The sequence below is a fragment of the Hipposideros armiger genome, unplaced genomic scaffold (assembly GCF_001890085.2).
Source record: "Hipposideros armiger isolate ML-2016 unplaced genomic scaffold, ASM189008v1 scaffold_8, whole genome shotgun sequence".
Lineage (NCBI taxonomy): Eukaryota > Metazoa > Chordata > Mammalia > Chiroptera > Hipposideridae > Hipposideros > Hipposideros armiger.
Window position 1 is genome coordinate 4,953,745 of NW_017731358.1, and position 16,781 is coordinate 4,970,525.

The 16,781-nt window shown below is 46.9% G+C and overlaps 1 protein-coding gene across 22 annotated transcripts in view; it reads right to left on the reverse strand.

Moving 5' to 3' along the window:
* Window positions 1–16,781, reverse strand: part of KALRN (kalirin RhoGEF kinase) — a 655,970-nt gene that overhangs the window by 115,229 nt on the left and 523,960 nt on the right. For 3 of the 22 annotated variants that reach the window (XM_019652482.1, XM_019652476.1, XM_019652470.1), the window contains exon 1: window positions 70–346. The exons of 18 other annotated variants lie outside the window; for them this stretch is intronic. In XM_019652482.1, the coding sequence (XP_019508027.1) occupies window positions 70–154 (85 nt within the window). In that variant the 5' untranslated portion in view covers window positions 155–346. Of the gene's footprint in view, window positions 1–69; window positions 347–16,781 lie in introns of those variants that run through there. One more of the 22 variants, XM_019652493.1, reaches the window with a different exon arrangement.

Below are 16,781 nucleotides of genomic sequence, written 5' to 3' on the forward strand. Positions count from 1 at the left end.
CCCCCCGCCCCGTTTGCATTCAGCCATCCCAGTCTTTAAAAGAAGGCGCAAACGCCGACAGCCACTCACCTCTGCACCGCAAGCAACAGCAGCACTTAGCAAAGAGCCACCCCAAAGCGGGACCTCGCGTGTAAACCCTGTCGCTGCCCTTCATGCTGTTGCACGGCCCCAGCGCTCCCGCATGGCCCGGGGCGCCAGCAGCGGGTGGCAGCGGAGGGGGCAGGAAACTTCAGCGCTGCGACCCTGGAGCCCTCCTTTGCTCCCCGCTCCCTTCCTCCCCACCGTCCTCTCCCAGCACCACAGCCGCTGTCTGACTTTCTGGGAGCCTGAGCCACCTTGGGGAGGAGGGGAGGGGCCCCGGCGGGGAGGGAGGGCCTAAGGGGGGCGGAGTTCCAAAGTCCAGCTGTTTGTTGGAGGCTCCACCAGCAGCGTGGCCCAGAGCCTTATGCAACGCCGCCGGTGGCTGTGAGCGCTGGGCTAGCCTAGGGAGGATGGTCTGTCTTACACACAGATCCTGGCACAAAACAGGTGCTTCTCCTTCGGTGCAACGTCCTCTCCTCAAAGACCACCACGATCACCTTCGCCTTAAAATATTACAACCAGAGGAGGCCAAAGCAGTGGGGCAGGGGCAGATTTCGGTTCAAGCCTCAATAATGCTTTTTCTCGCTAATAGGTTCTCCCTTTTCTTCCCCTCAGCCTTCAAACGGGGGCAGCCTCCTCTGCAGTGAAAACACCTTCACCTATCCCTTATCTTTCCCTCCTTTTAATATTTAATGCTAATAATAATAGTGCCTCCCTTTTTTTCATTGGCTCCCGGGCTGTAATAATATGCAAAAGCACCCTGGGTTTAGAGTCACAAAACCAAAGTTCAAAGGCGGTTTTTTTGCCTCCTGTTAACTGTTTGACCTTTGGCAAGTCACTTCACTTTTTTGATCTTCAATTTCATCATTTAAAGAATAAATAAAAGGACAATGAATACCTATGTTACAGGATTGCTAATAGAATTTTAAAAGATCCATGGAAGTACCTGTTAGAGAGGAGATGTTTAATAGTCCCAGTTGAGTGACTATTAATCAGAGAAACTCCAAACATCTTAACTCATGGTGGAAGACTTCCATTCGCCCACCCCACAACGACATACAGTGGATCATCTATCACTCCTTTACTTCCCTATCCTTTTCTTCTTTAAATCTTTCATATTTCAACATCAAGCTCTTATCCCCCCTGGTTCCATGAAGCCCACCTGGACCACATCACCTGGACCTTCCCATGAACACAGGGCATGTCTCGTGTGTGTGTGTGTGTGTGTGTGTGTGTGTGTGTGTGAAGATTTAGGAAAAAGGGATTGTTAGAAACATACAACACTCATAAAGTACAGAGGGCTCCTTCATCAGGAAAAAAGGGAAGTTTGTGAGAGGAATAAAAAACAAGCTTGATCACCCAGGTAACCGATACCTGGCCGAAAAAGAGCCAAGGGACAAGACTTTTAGACTTCCCAGGATTTGGGGCTTTCTTTCTCAGTTTGAACCTTGTTTAGATTTGTGCCTTATTTATATATGCATTACATCTGCCACATGGTTGGAACACAGTAGATGCTCAGTAAATGATAGTAGCATGACTTAATGGGTAACAATTACTAACATGTATTAAGCATTTATTTGTGCCAAGCAGTTTCCTAATTGCTTTCTATACATTAACTCATTTACTTTTACACACACAAACACACACACAGAAACCTTATAAGGTAGAATCCTCTTTACCTCAGAGGAAAATGAATAAATTAACTATGATGTGGCTTTGATGGTTTAACTCTACAGAGAAACTCTAAAAAGCTCCATCCCATAGAAACAGCAGAACCTAAAGTCAAACTTCACTTCTAGTTCTACCACTGGCATCTCCCTGGTGGCCTCTCCAGGCAAGAATTACATAAGGATCTCATTATTGAGCAGGAAATGTGTATCTAGTGCTCCATGTACAAAACAGAGAAATGAAAGTTCAAATTGCTTAGGCAGCCTGTATCCCATCTTCCTGGTTCACTGATTGTCTCACTACTGGTCAGTCTCATCTCGCCAGCTAGAATTACCATAGAATTATAGTTATCCTGGTTTCAGTTCTACCTGTGGCAGCCAACTATTGTCTAGTTCTCTTCCATATCACCAAAGACGAGACCCATTTTGCTGTCCTTTGCAAGCCCATAAAACGGCCAGCACCTTCTGCCCTTCTAAGGGTGAACCTTATTTGCCTATGATCCTCTGTATAGGGGCTATGATACAAGAGTTGATGGATATTGGGTCTACCCACTCAGTCCACCTCTTTGGATACTTCTGGGGCATTCTGGTAGGAATTCAGAGATGTTTCAAAATGCCTGGTGAGTAACCAGCTCCTTTTTTCACTTAAATCTTCCTTCTAGGCCTTTATGTTCAGGTGACACTGATCACTTTTTCTGCAGCAATCCTTTACAAGAGGCTGATGACAGCATCTTGCAGAAACCGATGTGAATTAGATGTCTGAGGAAGACCCAGCCCTTACTTAAGAAATCAGAGCACCAGTAGACCTTAAAGTAGTCAGTCTCCATGAAAAAGATCCACCTGGCATGTCTCCACTGGTCCTTATAACCCAGGAATACATCCTACTCTCAACTTAAAGGCATAAAACCATTAGGAACACCTACTATCTTAAGTTGATATGTTCAACACATTTTTGGCCATCCTGGAGATTCACTCTGGGGTTAGGCACCAAGAATCCAAGAGTCCCCTTGCTGTCCTCATGTGCCTTCCAGAATGGGAAAAGCGATGTTTACAACATGTCAAGGAAGTCTTGAACGCCATTGGGACACTAAGTGTCTGCAGACCTACTCGTGAGTTCAGCAAATACTTATGAGTGCCTACTATGTGCCAGGCTCTGTTCTAGGCACTGGGTCTACACTGGTGAATAAAAACAATGCCAGCCCTTGTGGAGCTAGCCACTAGGACAGACTCACCATGAACGTAAAAGGAAAGGGAATGGACATCAGATATTTGACCAAGTTTTGAACTGAGGGATCTAAGAAAATAGGTGCCTGAATCCTGTGACCTGCATATTTCAAGGTACTGTCCTTAGGACAATTTGGAGGGGATGGTGGGGCAATGGTTTTTACACACTGGTGCTTATTAAAACCATCAGGGAAACTTTAAAAAATTCTAGGCATTAACATTTTTTTAAGGTTCTCTAGGTGATTCCAGGGTGGAACCAAGTTTAAGAACCATTGATGCCTGGGTCTCCCCTCTCCACCCCCCCCCCGCCATTCCCAGCACTGCCTCAGATGCATTAATTTTGGGCACAGGTGGGCATCAATAGTTTTAAAAGTTTCCCAGGTGCTCGTAATATGCAGCATAGTTTGAGGACCATTGGTGTAATGTGGTTGTTCTCAAACTTGAGTGTATCTCAGAATCATCTGGAGGGTGAGTTAAAACACTGATTCCTGGGCCCCACCCTCAGGGTTTCTGATTCAGTAGGTCTAGGTGGGACCTGAGGATTTGCATTTCTCCAAGTTCCCAGGTGATGCTGATGATGTTGGTACAGGGAGCACACTTTGAGAACCATTAGTGCAGAGAATTTTCACCCCATCTGTCTGTGATCTATGCTCACTTCTTTTTATAATAGCACCCGATTTTTCTTTGAGGAACCAGCCCTCCTCCATTCTCAGACCACGTTTTTGGGTGTGGCTGACATCCTCCCTCTTTCCACCCTCCACTCCAACGATGAGCCCATGATCTGCGCTTGGCTAGTCAGTCACAGGGATTGGTTCAGACTTAGCACATGGCCCAATTTCGGCCAATGAGCACACACTGTGATACCTTAGCAAGAGCTACTGGGAAAGCAGCGATCACTTCTCCCAAGATTTCTGAGTTGGTAGAATGTTAGCCTAAAGCAGCTGGAGGCCATTTTGCCATCACCACAGAGGAAGAAATTACCTGAGAATAAGGCCAACATGGAAGAAAGAGATAAGAGGTAGAGGGATAGAGGGGGAGAGAGAGAGAGCGTGGAGAGGTTTGAAATCATCTGAATAACTAGATACACTTTTTCCCAAATCCTTATTGATCCCTGGATTTTGAGCCCCTCGATAAACTTTTTTTTTTTTCATAAGACAGTTGAATGTCTCTAATTTCAGGGTTTTCACCTACCCACCCACTCCCAAACTTCAGGCCAAGAACCCCTGAGCTGAGGCAACATCTTTCGAGTGTTCTTCATCTCCAAAGATGTGGCTGGGTCTCTTTATTTTTGGCAGAGTTTGTCTTCAGTGATGCCTTCAGTCAAAGTCCACTTCACAGGAATGAGGCATTCTACCGACCTACGTGTCCATTTTATGTCTCGTATCTCCATTCCCCACAACAGTGAACCCCAAAGAATCCCTGCTGGTCTCAGCCTGCAGACATACTGGGCCAGGTATACCACCAGGCTGGGCCTGACATTGGGGACTAGTGGGACTGCCCTCTCCCCGCTAGTTAGCTGCAGGCTTCAGTACTGCTGGACCATAACCTCGGGCATCTGCCCTTCTCACCAACAGACAAATGCTGGTGAAAATTTTTCCTTTAGGAAATTCAAATTTACAGGAACAGGATTTTTCAAAATCCCACTTCCCAACATCTCTTAGTGAGAGCTCAGCCCAGAGACAGAAGGAATAGCAACCACTCCTGGAAATTCCTGGGAGAACCTTCTTAGTCTGACAAGTACAGTAAACACCGTTTACAAGACGTGCTCGCATAGGCTCAGAGAGAGCTGTGGGCAGACTTCTCGGTGACTAGGGGTGACAGACCCTGCTTTCCTCATCCCACCCAACCCATCATTTACAGGTACCTGCCTTTTCCTCCAGTAGTGAAGCTCACCTGTAGCACCCACTCCCACATTCTGATCCAGATTCACATCTACAGTTTTAAAAAGCTCTGCAGGTGATTTCAGTGTGAAGTCAGGGCTAAGAACCACTGACCTTGGGGCGGGATTACTTCCTGCATGGTTAATATGTAGTTTAGGGAGCACCTGGACTCAAATGTTTTCACTTTCTCAAATTCTGACAGCTAGCCCCTTGACTTGTTTTTCCACCGCCTGTTATGTTCATTTGCTAGCTGCACGTTCCTCAGTCCTCATCGTCCCTGGGTAGTTTTCTGACCTGTGAACTGCCTGATTGCCGATGGCTCATAATGTCCTCAAATTACTCTGTCCTGGCTTCCATGTACTTGGCTTACAACTTTAAGATTCTTGCTAAGTGCTGATCATTTATTCAACAAATGGTTGGTTTGTGAACATCTACTATTTGCAAGCCACTAAGATAATCTGCATACGGAAATCTACATGAGAAATATCAACTGAATAAGGCACGTCCCCTGAGAAAAGACAAAGAACAGGGTGAGTTCTAAGAGAAGCAGTGGCTCAATTTTTTTTTTTTATTGTGGCAGAAAAAGGAAAGTGGAGACAGAAAAGGACTGGGCATAGGTAGAGGGTTTCTCTTTATGTAAAAAAAGGAAGAACAGAGATAATCATCAGTGACCAGAAACACTTATGATTAAAGAAAGGATGTACAATGTGTACATTGGTTCTATATTTAACTTGAACTCCAAATATATCTTTTAAAATCGTAGAATGTCCATGTGGGTAACCATTCCCAGATAATCGGTGCTATTTTAATAGTAATGTCTAGAGAAAAAGCATGGTTGCTAGCACTATGCATAGTAATCTCTTCTAATTGTCTCCGTTTAGTGCGGTCTAACCACTGCACCACTGCTGGCCCTGTGGGTCCGCCATCCACCTGGGGACAGCTCCCAGGTGCCAATGACTAAACCATCACTTAGCTCATCCTATATGTGTAAATAGGTTCTTCCGTGCTTGCCCACCGGACACCTGTCTGCCTCCTTCTGACTGTCTCACTTATCCTCAAGGAAGTTAGGCCCCAGCTAATCCTGTCAATCATCCTGTTTGTTTTCAGGAAGGCAGGATCACTGATCACCGGGCCCCAGGTAGGGGGGTGGTTCAGACAATACTGATGAAGACGTGGGATTTCACAGAGGACCCTGGTGTCTCCCCAGAACTGCCAGTGTTCATGTTCTGTGGGGACAGAGAGGTAGGGCTGCAGGCAGCCAGGATAGGTTCCTGGAGATCTGCGCTGAGCAGCCGCCTGAGCTCAGGAGGAGACAAGCTATTTATCAAAGTGAAAGATGACTGCAGCTAGAGTTGCTAAAAACAAACCACTCCAGGTTTTATCTAGTTCCAAAAACGTTCACTTCTAAGTAGGTCAAGGTGTTCTCGAAGTAGGGCAGGAGGATGTGCCAGTCTGTCACTTTGACTGAGTTTCAATTTAGGAAGGCTTACCATGGCTAAGTGTCTACTACAGGGATGGCGTTTCAACTCCGACTGTCCATGCCGCCTTCCCTCCCACAGGTAGAAGGACCAACTGCGGCAGTAATGTAGATTCATGGGTGCAATGGAGAGGTTTCTGATACAGTAAATGCAAAGTGGGTTTTGCCTCCACTTTGGTCAGTTGACTGAAGGTCACTTCATTGAAGATTTCAGGAATAGGAGGGATGTGGGAGATACTGCCTGTCTTTACATTTCTGTTTTCAACAATTCCAAATAAATGAAAGGTGCTGAGCCCATGTGTCCCCAGAGAAGACTTCCCAGGAGTCAGGATTTGAGAGACTTTCTCAGTCAGAACTCCTAACCTCAGAACGTTATTTGCTGTTCCCATCCTCAGGCTCCTGCTAAAGTTTAAGCCAGTTTCCTCTATAGTTCTTAGGGGGTGGAGAACGCACTGAGCCAGGTCCTTCGCACATGTGAACTCCTCAGGGATCCTTGATGCATTTCCTCCCTTCCTCCCTTCCCTCCTTCCAGCCTCTCTCCCTCCCTTCCCTCCCTCCTTCCTTCCTTCCTTCCTTCCTTCCTTCCTTCCTTCCTTCCTTCCTTCCTTCCTTCTTTCCTTCCTTTTCTTCCTCCTCCCCTCCCTCTCTTCATCCCTTTCTATAAATATTTACTGAGAAGTTCTTATATGCCAACCACTGTTTTAGATACTGGGGATAGGGCAATGAACAAAATAGATGAAATTCCTGCACCTGTCGGGGGACTTGGGGGGCAGGGCCATGGGAGGAATAGACAATAAACATTAAAAAATATGTCAGGTAGGGAATAGTGCAGTGAAAAAAAAGTAAAATAGGAAAAGGCATATTACACAGTTAGATGGGAGAGGGTGGGCGTGAGGGAAGACCGCTCTAATCAGGTGACATTCAAGCAGAGATGTGAAGAAAGCGTGGTAGCAAGCCATCCAGGTATCAGAGGATCAGGGCTATCTGAAGTGTCCCAGGCAGAGGGAACAGAGGTGCAGGTGCCGGGGGGGGGGAGGGGAGTGTGCATGCCTCGACTGGAGAACAGCTCAGTCAGGCAGGCTGGTCAGGAGAGTAGTCGGATGTGGTAGGAAGGATGTGCCCCCCCCCCCAAGATGTCCACATCCTAATCCCCAGAACCTGTAAATATGTTACCTTACATAGCAAAAGGGACTTTGCAGACGTGATTACGTTAAGGAACTTGACATGGGGAGGTTAGCCTGGATTGTTCAGGTGAGCAAAATGTAATCAGGTGACTCAAAAGCAGAGCACCTTTCCTGCTGGGGTCAGAAGGAGACTTGAATACGGAAGAAGAACCAGACAGATGCCCCGTTGCTGGCTTTGCAGATGGAGGAAGGGACCATAAGCCAAGGAATGCAGGCAGCTTCCAGGAGGTGGAAAAGGTGAGGAAATAGCTTCTCCTCTAGAGCCTGCAGAAGGAATGCTGCCCTGCTGACACTTGAAGTTTAGCCCAATGACATCCATGCTGGATTTCTAACCTGCAGAGCTGTAGGAGAATAAATGTGGTGTTCGAAGCCACTAGGTGTGCGGTAATTTCTTACAGGAGCAAAAGGAAACTAAGACCTAAGGGAAGAATTCAGGGAACAGGCTCTGGGCAGGTTCTGTAGGAGCCTCCCTGCAGACACAGCAGGGACTTGGTTTTTACTCGAAGTGAGGCAGGAGCCATGGGAACGTTTGGAGCCCAGAAGGGTCTTTAGCCGAGGCTTCCTCCCTTCAGCTGGGAGCCAGCAATGGTAATTATCTATTTGCCCATCAGAGTACAAAGGTAGGAAACCATACCTTGTGTGGCTTATAGGGATGGGGCCTTGAGGAAAGTGAGGCAAGGGGGCACGGTATCAGAATCAGCCTCCCTGGCTGGGGCTGGTGGATGATGGTGGGGAAACTAGACAGCCATTATGCGGATGGCAGCGGCAAAGAAAGGGGCGGGCTGTTCAGTGAGTGGATGGCCTCTCTGCTCCTAGAAGACAGGGAGCTGGGATTAAACATGGCAAGAATTGTAAATGAAAGACTTCTCATACATGTCACAAGGTTTGGGTTCAAGCTGCAGTTTCAATCCTACACAGGTCCTGGATGAGAGAGAATTGTTCTCAAGGCTCAGGCAACACAGGAAGGCACTGAGGTGGCCCGAGGAGGGTCCTGACCGCTCTGTCCTGCCAAGTAGCATGAGACGCCGCTGCTGAAAGCTCCAGTAGCTGTAGCCTGACGGGCTGCTCTCACGGCCTTCAAGATCCAGTCACCTCTGACCTTCCCTGACCTTCCCCAGCAGTCAGACCACCACTGCTCCTTCTCTGCGTCCCAAGCCCCATTCAGCGCGTGTCATTTCTGATCCCTCTGTTCTCTTGACAGGAAAGTGGTTTCAGCTTAGCTAACTCTAAGTAAGAGAAAACCGCATCATCTCTTGGGGGAACGTTTTGTTTGCTGGGCTGACTTCCTCTGCATCTTCTCCAGCCTCTCTTCAACAGGCACATCAGTGGCAGCCCTTCCTGTCTGGGGTTGAATCCGAGGCTCTCATCTTAGCTCCGAGCTCCATCCACTGGCTTATGAGGCTCCACGGAACAAGGACACTAGTCAAGCCTCACCCTCCCTCCCCTCTGGACGCTAAGGGGCATCATCTTCTTGTAGGTCTCACAGATCTGCAGTGCACACCAGGATGTGTGACAATATGCTACTGACACAAGTATTTGATGGCAGCTGTCACAGCGGGCTGGCTACAAAAAGGAACAAGGCAGGGGGTCCCCAGAGAGAGCAGCTATTTTTGTTGACAGCACAGGTCCTCCCCCTGCTTCAGCTCTGCTTGGAGGCAGCACCACAGTGGGGTGTATTTGGAGGAGGAGGTGGCCTGGCCTGACATCTTCCTATTTGAGGCTTCAATTCCAAGCCTTTCAATGTCCTAAGTAATATCAGATGGATGGTAGGCAGCTGCAGGCAGAACATCTCCCCCAGAGTACTCCCCCTGGGATACATTTTCTAACTATTCTTTATCCCTTAGTCTAAAAACAAAAACAAAAACAAAAACAAAAAAAAGGAGGAGAGAGTGGGAAGAGTGTGGATTGGATGGCACCTACATCTCCCTCTTCCCGACACTGCATCCTAGGAGGGCCCACAGACCATTTCTCACTAACCATTTCTGGCTCATCTGAACATAGACAGGTAACTGGAAGAAATTCAGTTAAAAATGAAATAAGAAAGGCAGTTTTCACAAAACTCTTCTTTGTCCTTGTCTTGTTTGAAGAATGGCATGCTCATAGCCACTCCAGTACTCAAAGTCTCGCACAGCCCTCCATCACATAGGTCAGCCCTGCTCTCTGGCGTGGTCTGAATGTTACCTTCAATGACCAGAGTTAACTAATAAAAGAGAATAGATCATTGAGAGATGCCAGAGGTGCAAGCCAGGGAATCACTTGAATTTTCAGCTCAAATATATCAGATGTGATCTCAACTCTCCATGGAGGAGACAAAAGAAAGTTAGAGGAATAAATCATTATTTCTCAGGAAATCATAGAGCCGGATGCACCTGCTACTGGTAGGCTGGAGATAGGGCCCAGGATAGGTCAGGAATAGAAACTGAGAACGGGGGAGGGTGCAGACGAGACACAAAGTCAGGGCCTTGGCTAAACCTATGGATGAAAACTAGCAACAGAACCTTGACCCTTTGAACAGTCCTGGAGAGGATGCAGGCTGGAAACACCCTAGACTCACTCCTATAGAGGTATCAGAACTGGGACTAAGGGCAGGCGGGGAAGTGACCATTAATGGACCACTTCTGGTGTGGGACACCTAGGCTGAGAAGTCTAACTCAAGAGGTCTAAGCTCCATTGCCCCATTTTGTAGATTTTCAGTATGGTACCCACAGTCATTAGGTGGTTAGTGGCTGAGCCAGGCTTTAGACTCAGGTCTTCTTCCCAAGACTCTTGGTTATTCCATACCTCTCATCCTCTCATCTTATGGCCTACTAGATACCATTGTAAAGCCTCGTGGTAGCCAAGTTACTTTTGTTTTATTCTAAACAATTAGCCTGTGCACAGAATAATAAGACCAACTCCACAGTTGCAAAGTAGCTTTACTTCACATTGCCACCCTTGAGCCTCCCAGCAACTCTGTGAGATAGGCGCTTTTATCAGCTTCCCCTGCACAGATGTGGAAACGAAGATGATGTGACTTTCCATGTATTCCACACCCTGTCCTCTTCCTGGCTCATCTGACTCCCTGGGAACCAAACCCTCCCCTGTTTTCTCAAAGATTTGCAGGTTCCCTTCTAAGAAAAAGATAGGCTGATTGTAACATACTAGGTTGAACCATTTAGAAATTGCTGATAGTCAACCTTTTTTTTTTTTTTAAACCACAAAGATGGCAATTTCATGTGGTTCAACCTTCTAAATTGGACCTCAAAATGAAGATACTTATGCTTGGCTTGGGTTGAATACTTAGGTTAATCACTTTAGGTTACTAAGGGTACTTACCTGATGTGGAGAGAACACAGCAGACATTTTTAGCACTGAAAGGGATTCTAGAGGTAATTCAGGAAGATATGGATGAAAGGAAATAAAAATGCTATTTTAGAGCAAACCACAACATGAAGGACAGTAGGGAATGCCCAGTACAGAAGACTAGCTTGCAGACAGCCTCAGAGTGGATGGTGGTAGCCTCTCAGTCCTGTGCCCAGAGAGGAGGTGATGAGATCAGAAGTCTGTAAGGGGCTTGGGATGTGCAGGGCAAAAGCCAGGCAACTAGACATTCCTAAGTCCAAGGATGGTTAAGAGGGCTATAAAACCACGCATACAAATAAATAATCAGTTTAAACAAGTTAGGGTTATTGAGTTTATTCCAAAATGTTTTGTTCTGCTGTAAGGATTTCATAGAAGAATTTGTGGAGAGATTGCTAAGCTCTTATTAAGTAGTGCCTTAGGAAAGAAGTGTCTGACATTTTATATGCAAATCAAATGCCTCTGTTATAGATACAGATCAGAAAGAGAAGGAGAAGGAGAATTAGAACTGCTGGGTTTCCACTGGGGGATTGGGGAGGCGAGAGTAGTTGGAGTGATGGGCAGGAAGTAGTATCTGAATTTCGGCCCTAAGTAAGAGGAATTTTCTAAGCATTAGAATTGCACTAAAACACAACAGGCTTCCCTTGGAAGTAATGAGCTCCCAGTCCCTGGGAGTATTGATGTGATGCTTGGCTGCCACTTGTCAGAAACATTTTGGAAGGGGGTCCCTCTGTTAGGGGAGAGAGTAAAGCAGAAGACCTTTAAGGAGCTTTTCAATTCTAAGATTCCAAGAGCCCCCAAAAGCCAATGTTCTAAAGTAAAATAAAATCTAATCAAAGACCACTTTCATTCAATTATAATAAATTGAATTTATTCAATTATAAAATAAAAATTATAAAAAATTATAAAATAAAAAAGGAGAGTTTAATTCTGACTTCTTAAAATTCAGAAAAATGACTGGGAGTTCCTTCTAGAATCTCTACCAATACATCTCCGTCTATCTTTAAGCACACCTATCTTCAAGAAGCCTCAGCATTCAAGTTAATTACATTTCTTATTCAAATGTAGTAGTTTTTTGGTTTCAGTGATTCTTATCCAACACTACTGTGATTTTCAAACACCGCCTTACCACTATTTTCACTGCAAACACACTATATTCAGCTATGTTATTCTCAAAATATTGTGGGCTGGCATGGAAGCCTGTTCCTACCCTCATCCACAGTCCCATGCATAATTTTGTTCTATGAGGAAGTGAGGTCTGAATTTCACAGTGGCTACCTCACAGCTGGTCAGTTACAGATGTGGGGCTGTACAAATGGAGTAGGACTATGGATCAGCAAGCTGTAGTTTGCAAAGTATCCTTTCATACCCCAAAGGAAATGTTTGGGGAGTGTTCATCCTTCAATTATTTTTCAGCTTCCCACAGTAAAGCCCTGCGTTAGGCATTATGGAGTAAACTAAAAACCTGAGAGTAATTGCACATAATGCAGAGTTATACTGACAAGTAAGAGGGAGGGCGGGAAGAAGGCAGAGAGGGAGAGGGAGACGGACAGAGGGAGAGGGGGAGAGAGAGAGGGGGAGAGAGAGAGGGGGAGAGAGAGAGAGAGAGTCCACTTTTGGTGGACTCTTCCAGAATCAGTAGGCAGGAAGAACCTGTAAGGCGCTGGATGTGATCGCAGAGGGGATACGAAAGGCATATTTTGGCTCCTGGCAGCAGAAAGTGCTGGAAGTTCTCATCCTGCAGAAATCTCTTGGACAGGCTGGACCAGCTCCAGGGCTGGCCGGCCCCTATCAGACCTGGACCCAGTTCAGCCCGCTGTCCAGAGAGCTGCTCAGAGTCATTCTGCTCCAGCCTGGGACACCAGGACCTTTCTAGTGGGCAAAGCACCCGCCTGACAAAATCTGTCTGATTGCTGCTACTGCCCCTCTGGAAGGGGGCACATGAGGCCAGAGTGGGGAGGGAGAGTGAGAGGGCCGTATGCAGGGCTGCTCATGCTCTCTAACTCCTCAACCTGGCTAAATACAGGGGAGCCTAATCACATGGAAAAATGATAAATGCAAGTACTTGTCTCAAATGCCTTCAGACTTGGGAGGTCCTGAAGCACAGTGGTAAAGAGTGCAACCTTGGGGGATGGACAGGCCTGGGTTCAACACTTACAAACTATGTGACTTTGGTTGGGCAAGTTACCTAATCTTTCTAAGGCTCAGCTTCCTTGTCTGTAAAATAACATTGTTATTAGTATGAAAGCATTAACCCAGAACCTGGCCCCATAGTAAGGCTTAATAAATGCTGGCTATTTTGATGAGTTGACTACAAACTTAATCTAAGTCAACAGTATCAGAGAGTTGCTCAGCATCTTCGGACTGTTGGAAGTAATATGCCTCCAGAGCCCACGCTTTCTCCACTGTTCTCCACTTGTACACCACAGCCTGGTTACGAAGTTCCTGACAGGGGCCAACAGCAGAATCACCAGGAGGCCCCATGGGAGAGGACTCCCCGTAACAAGCCAGGGCTGCCATGGACCACTGCCCTCTCCTCCAGGACGTCTGCTTCCAGAGTTCACCTGGCCCTGGTTTAGGTTTGGCTAAGCAAAGAGGCGTTTCCTTATAGCTTTTCCAGGCACTTGGCTGGAGCCAGGGAAGAGACGGAACAAGGAAAAGAAAAAGAACACAGATGTCCTATAGAGCTGCGTGGAGAAGAACCTAGGTTGGTTTTTGGAGCCTGGGCAGAAATACCCAGGATTTTACCATTGTTACCATTTGTAAGTGTACAGTTCAGCGGCATTAAGTACATTCACACTGTTGGGCAACCATCACCACCATCCATCTCTGGTACTCTATTGTTTTGATCTTGCAAAACTGAAACTCTGTACCCTTTAAATAACAACTTTCCACTCCTCCCCTCCCCCCAGTTCCTGGCAACCACCATTCTACTTTCTATGAATTTGACAGCTGTAGTTTCCTCCATTAAGTAGAATGATACAGTATTTGTCCTTTTGTGACTGGTTTATTTCACTTAACATAATGTCTTCAAAGCTCATTTGTGCTGTAGCATGTGTCAGATATTCCTTTAAAACTGAATAATACTCGATTATATGTATAGACCACATTTTGTTTATCCATGCATCCATTGATGGACACTCACCTTTCGACTATTGTGAATAATGCTCTGTGAACATGGGTGTACAAATACCTTTTTTGAGTCCCTGCTTTCAGTTCTTTTGGGTATATACCCAGAAGTCAAATTACTGAATCATATGGTCACTGCATAAAGGTTCCAATTTCTCCACATCCTTACCAACACCTGTTATCCAATCTCTCTCTGTCTCTGTCTCTGTCTCTGTCTCTCTCTCTCTCTCTGTTTAAAAATAGCCACCTTAATAGGTACAATGGGGTATCCCATTATGGTTTTGATTTGCATTCCCTAATGATTAGTGATGTTGAGCATCTTTTCATGAGCTTATTGGCCATTTGTATATCTTCTTTGGAGAAATACCTATTCAAGTCCTTTGCTCATTTTTAATCAAATTGTTCTTTTTGTTGTTGAGTTGTAGGAATTCTGTATATAACTTGTATACTAACCCCTTCCAATGCATCCTTAATTATCTCCTAAGCCTGACACTCTGAGGGGTACCAAACCCATAAAGAAGTAACTCTCAACCCTCACGGAATATCAAGATTACAAAGGAACTTAAAATATACTGATACCCAGGCTTGGCAGCTCTGAATTAATTGGTCTGGGTGAGGTGTGAGGCATCAGTGTTTTCAAAAGTCTCCTCCAGGTGGCTCTAAGATGCATCCACAGTTGAAGGCCACCACTGCAAAGTCCTTGTCCCTTGGAAGGCACTGCCCTTCATCACTTAGTGCTGAGAAAGTGAGAGGGGATTAGAAAGACTAGGGGGACTAGGTCCCAGAGGGTCCAATCCCAGGGAGAAGCCCTGTGATGTCAGGGTGGCAGTAAAGTAATAGGCAGGCACCCCCACTTTGTCACACAGCCTCATTATCATATATCAGGAGGAAACAGCCAACCACCGTGTCCTGAGAAGGCACAGGAGGGAAAGACTTGAGGCTGTCCCAACAGGCAGAGTGTGTGGTGCAGAGCCCTGGGAGAGAGGTGGGGGCCTTGGTTCTACTCCCGCTCTGCCAGCAGCTCTCCTCGTGGCTTCAGGGAAGTCTCCTTGCTTTCCTGTGCCTGAAAGTGCCCCTGCAAAAGAGGAAGTGGGCTGGTGCTGTGGGTTGGTTCTCAGCCCTGACGGTAGCTTAGGTTCACCTAAGGAGCATTTGAAAAACACTGACCCTCAGGCTCCAGCTGGGAGATTCTGATTCCAGCTGCTCTAGGTGGGGCCTGGGCGCTGTCATTTGGCAAAGCTTCCAGGTGATTCTACACAGCCAGGGTTGAGAACGCAGGTCTAGTAGTTACCCACGTTCTCTCCTTGGTGCTCACGTTCCACGGTTCTGCCTCCGTTTGTGGGGCTGACAGTCATGGCCTGAGCCCTTCGCACATCACACAGGTACTGCCCTGTTTCTCACAGCCCATAGGGGCACTGCGTGCTCTCTGCAAAGATTAGGAGGACTAGCTCCCCTCCATGATTGAAAAAGCAATAGGCTCTGACCTCCAGTGACACTGGATGAGGCCACACTGTCCTATTCCACAACCCCACAGAACATTTCATTCTCAATCCAGTCGTGCATAACTTATAATGAAGTGTCTGCTGGAGACAAACCATTGCTGAGGGAAGCGAAGGCCGGGAGGCCAGCAGGCAGCTGCCTGGAATGGGAGAAGGAACAGTTTACTGAGTTTCCTCTGAGAGACCAACACTCAGGGCAGGCCCTGGGGAGAGAGGGAGGGGGTTCTCTAGGTTGGGACAGGAGCATGAGCACACGTACTTCAGATAAGGCCCTGTGAGGGCCATCAGAGATGCTCCGCGGAGATTAGTGACTTAAGTCCTGGCTGCTGGGAGTCAGGCACCTGCGTATTCTGAGCCCACACAGGTGAGGGGGCAGTGAGAGCTCCCAGGTTGCCATTTGAAGGCCCAGCCTAACTGGCCTATGCTTGCAGAGAGAGGAACCAACTTGCAAACAAAAAGGGCCAAGGAAATGGGTGACAGGCACTGCCAGGGGCGTGGATGGGCAGTGCTGCCTTTAAGAAGCCATGCTGGCTGGCAGTTAGCTGGGAAGTTCTGTGACAGCGTCCTTTCTTGCTTTCCCTCAAGCCTCTATTTTCTATCCCTCCTCCTTAGCTCTCATTTTCAGTGAACTCTCCACTAACCAATCCCCCCCGAGTTCTTACCCCTAATGTCTCCACCTCCCGCCTCTGGATCACAGATCCACTCCGACAGCTCTCTGCTTCTCCCCCTTGGGTTTGCTCCTGCCAAGCTGCACATAGAGGGGCCCCGGCTGAGCCGGGGCAGGGAGGAAATGCACATTTTACCCAGCCAAGTGGGCCAGACCTAGGTCAGTAAGTGTCAAGTCTTCTCTGGAAGCTAAATCCTTCCTGATGGACCAGCCTGTACTTGGACATCTATGACAAATTAGCCTTTTCCAGCAGATGAACTGCTGTCCTTGGTTTTGTCTCTGGGGATGGGGTCTCTAGACTGGACTTGTGGGATTGTATAGTTATTTTGCTGAATAATCTATGACAAATGATATAAGGACTAAAACTTAACATGACAACTAAATGTATTGAGTGCCGGGCACTGTTCTAAGTGTTTTGAATATATTATCTCATTTCACTCTCACAATTCTAACTAATTTGTGCCCCAGTGTTCCTCTTGTTTAGGCTTCAAACAGAACCATAAATCCTGTCTCCCTGATTTTTGCTTCCCTGGCTTCGTAAGTTTCTCTACTGGCTCCTTCCGAGGGCTGAGGGGCTGCACTGGCAATTCCAATTTCCACACAGCTTCCTGACACAATCCCTCCTTAGTCCTCA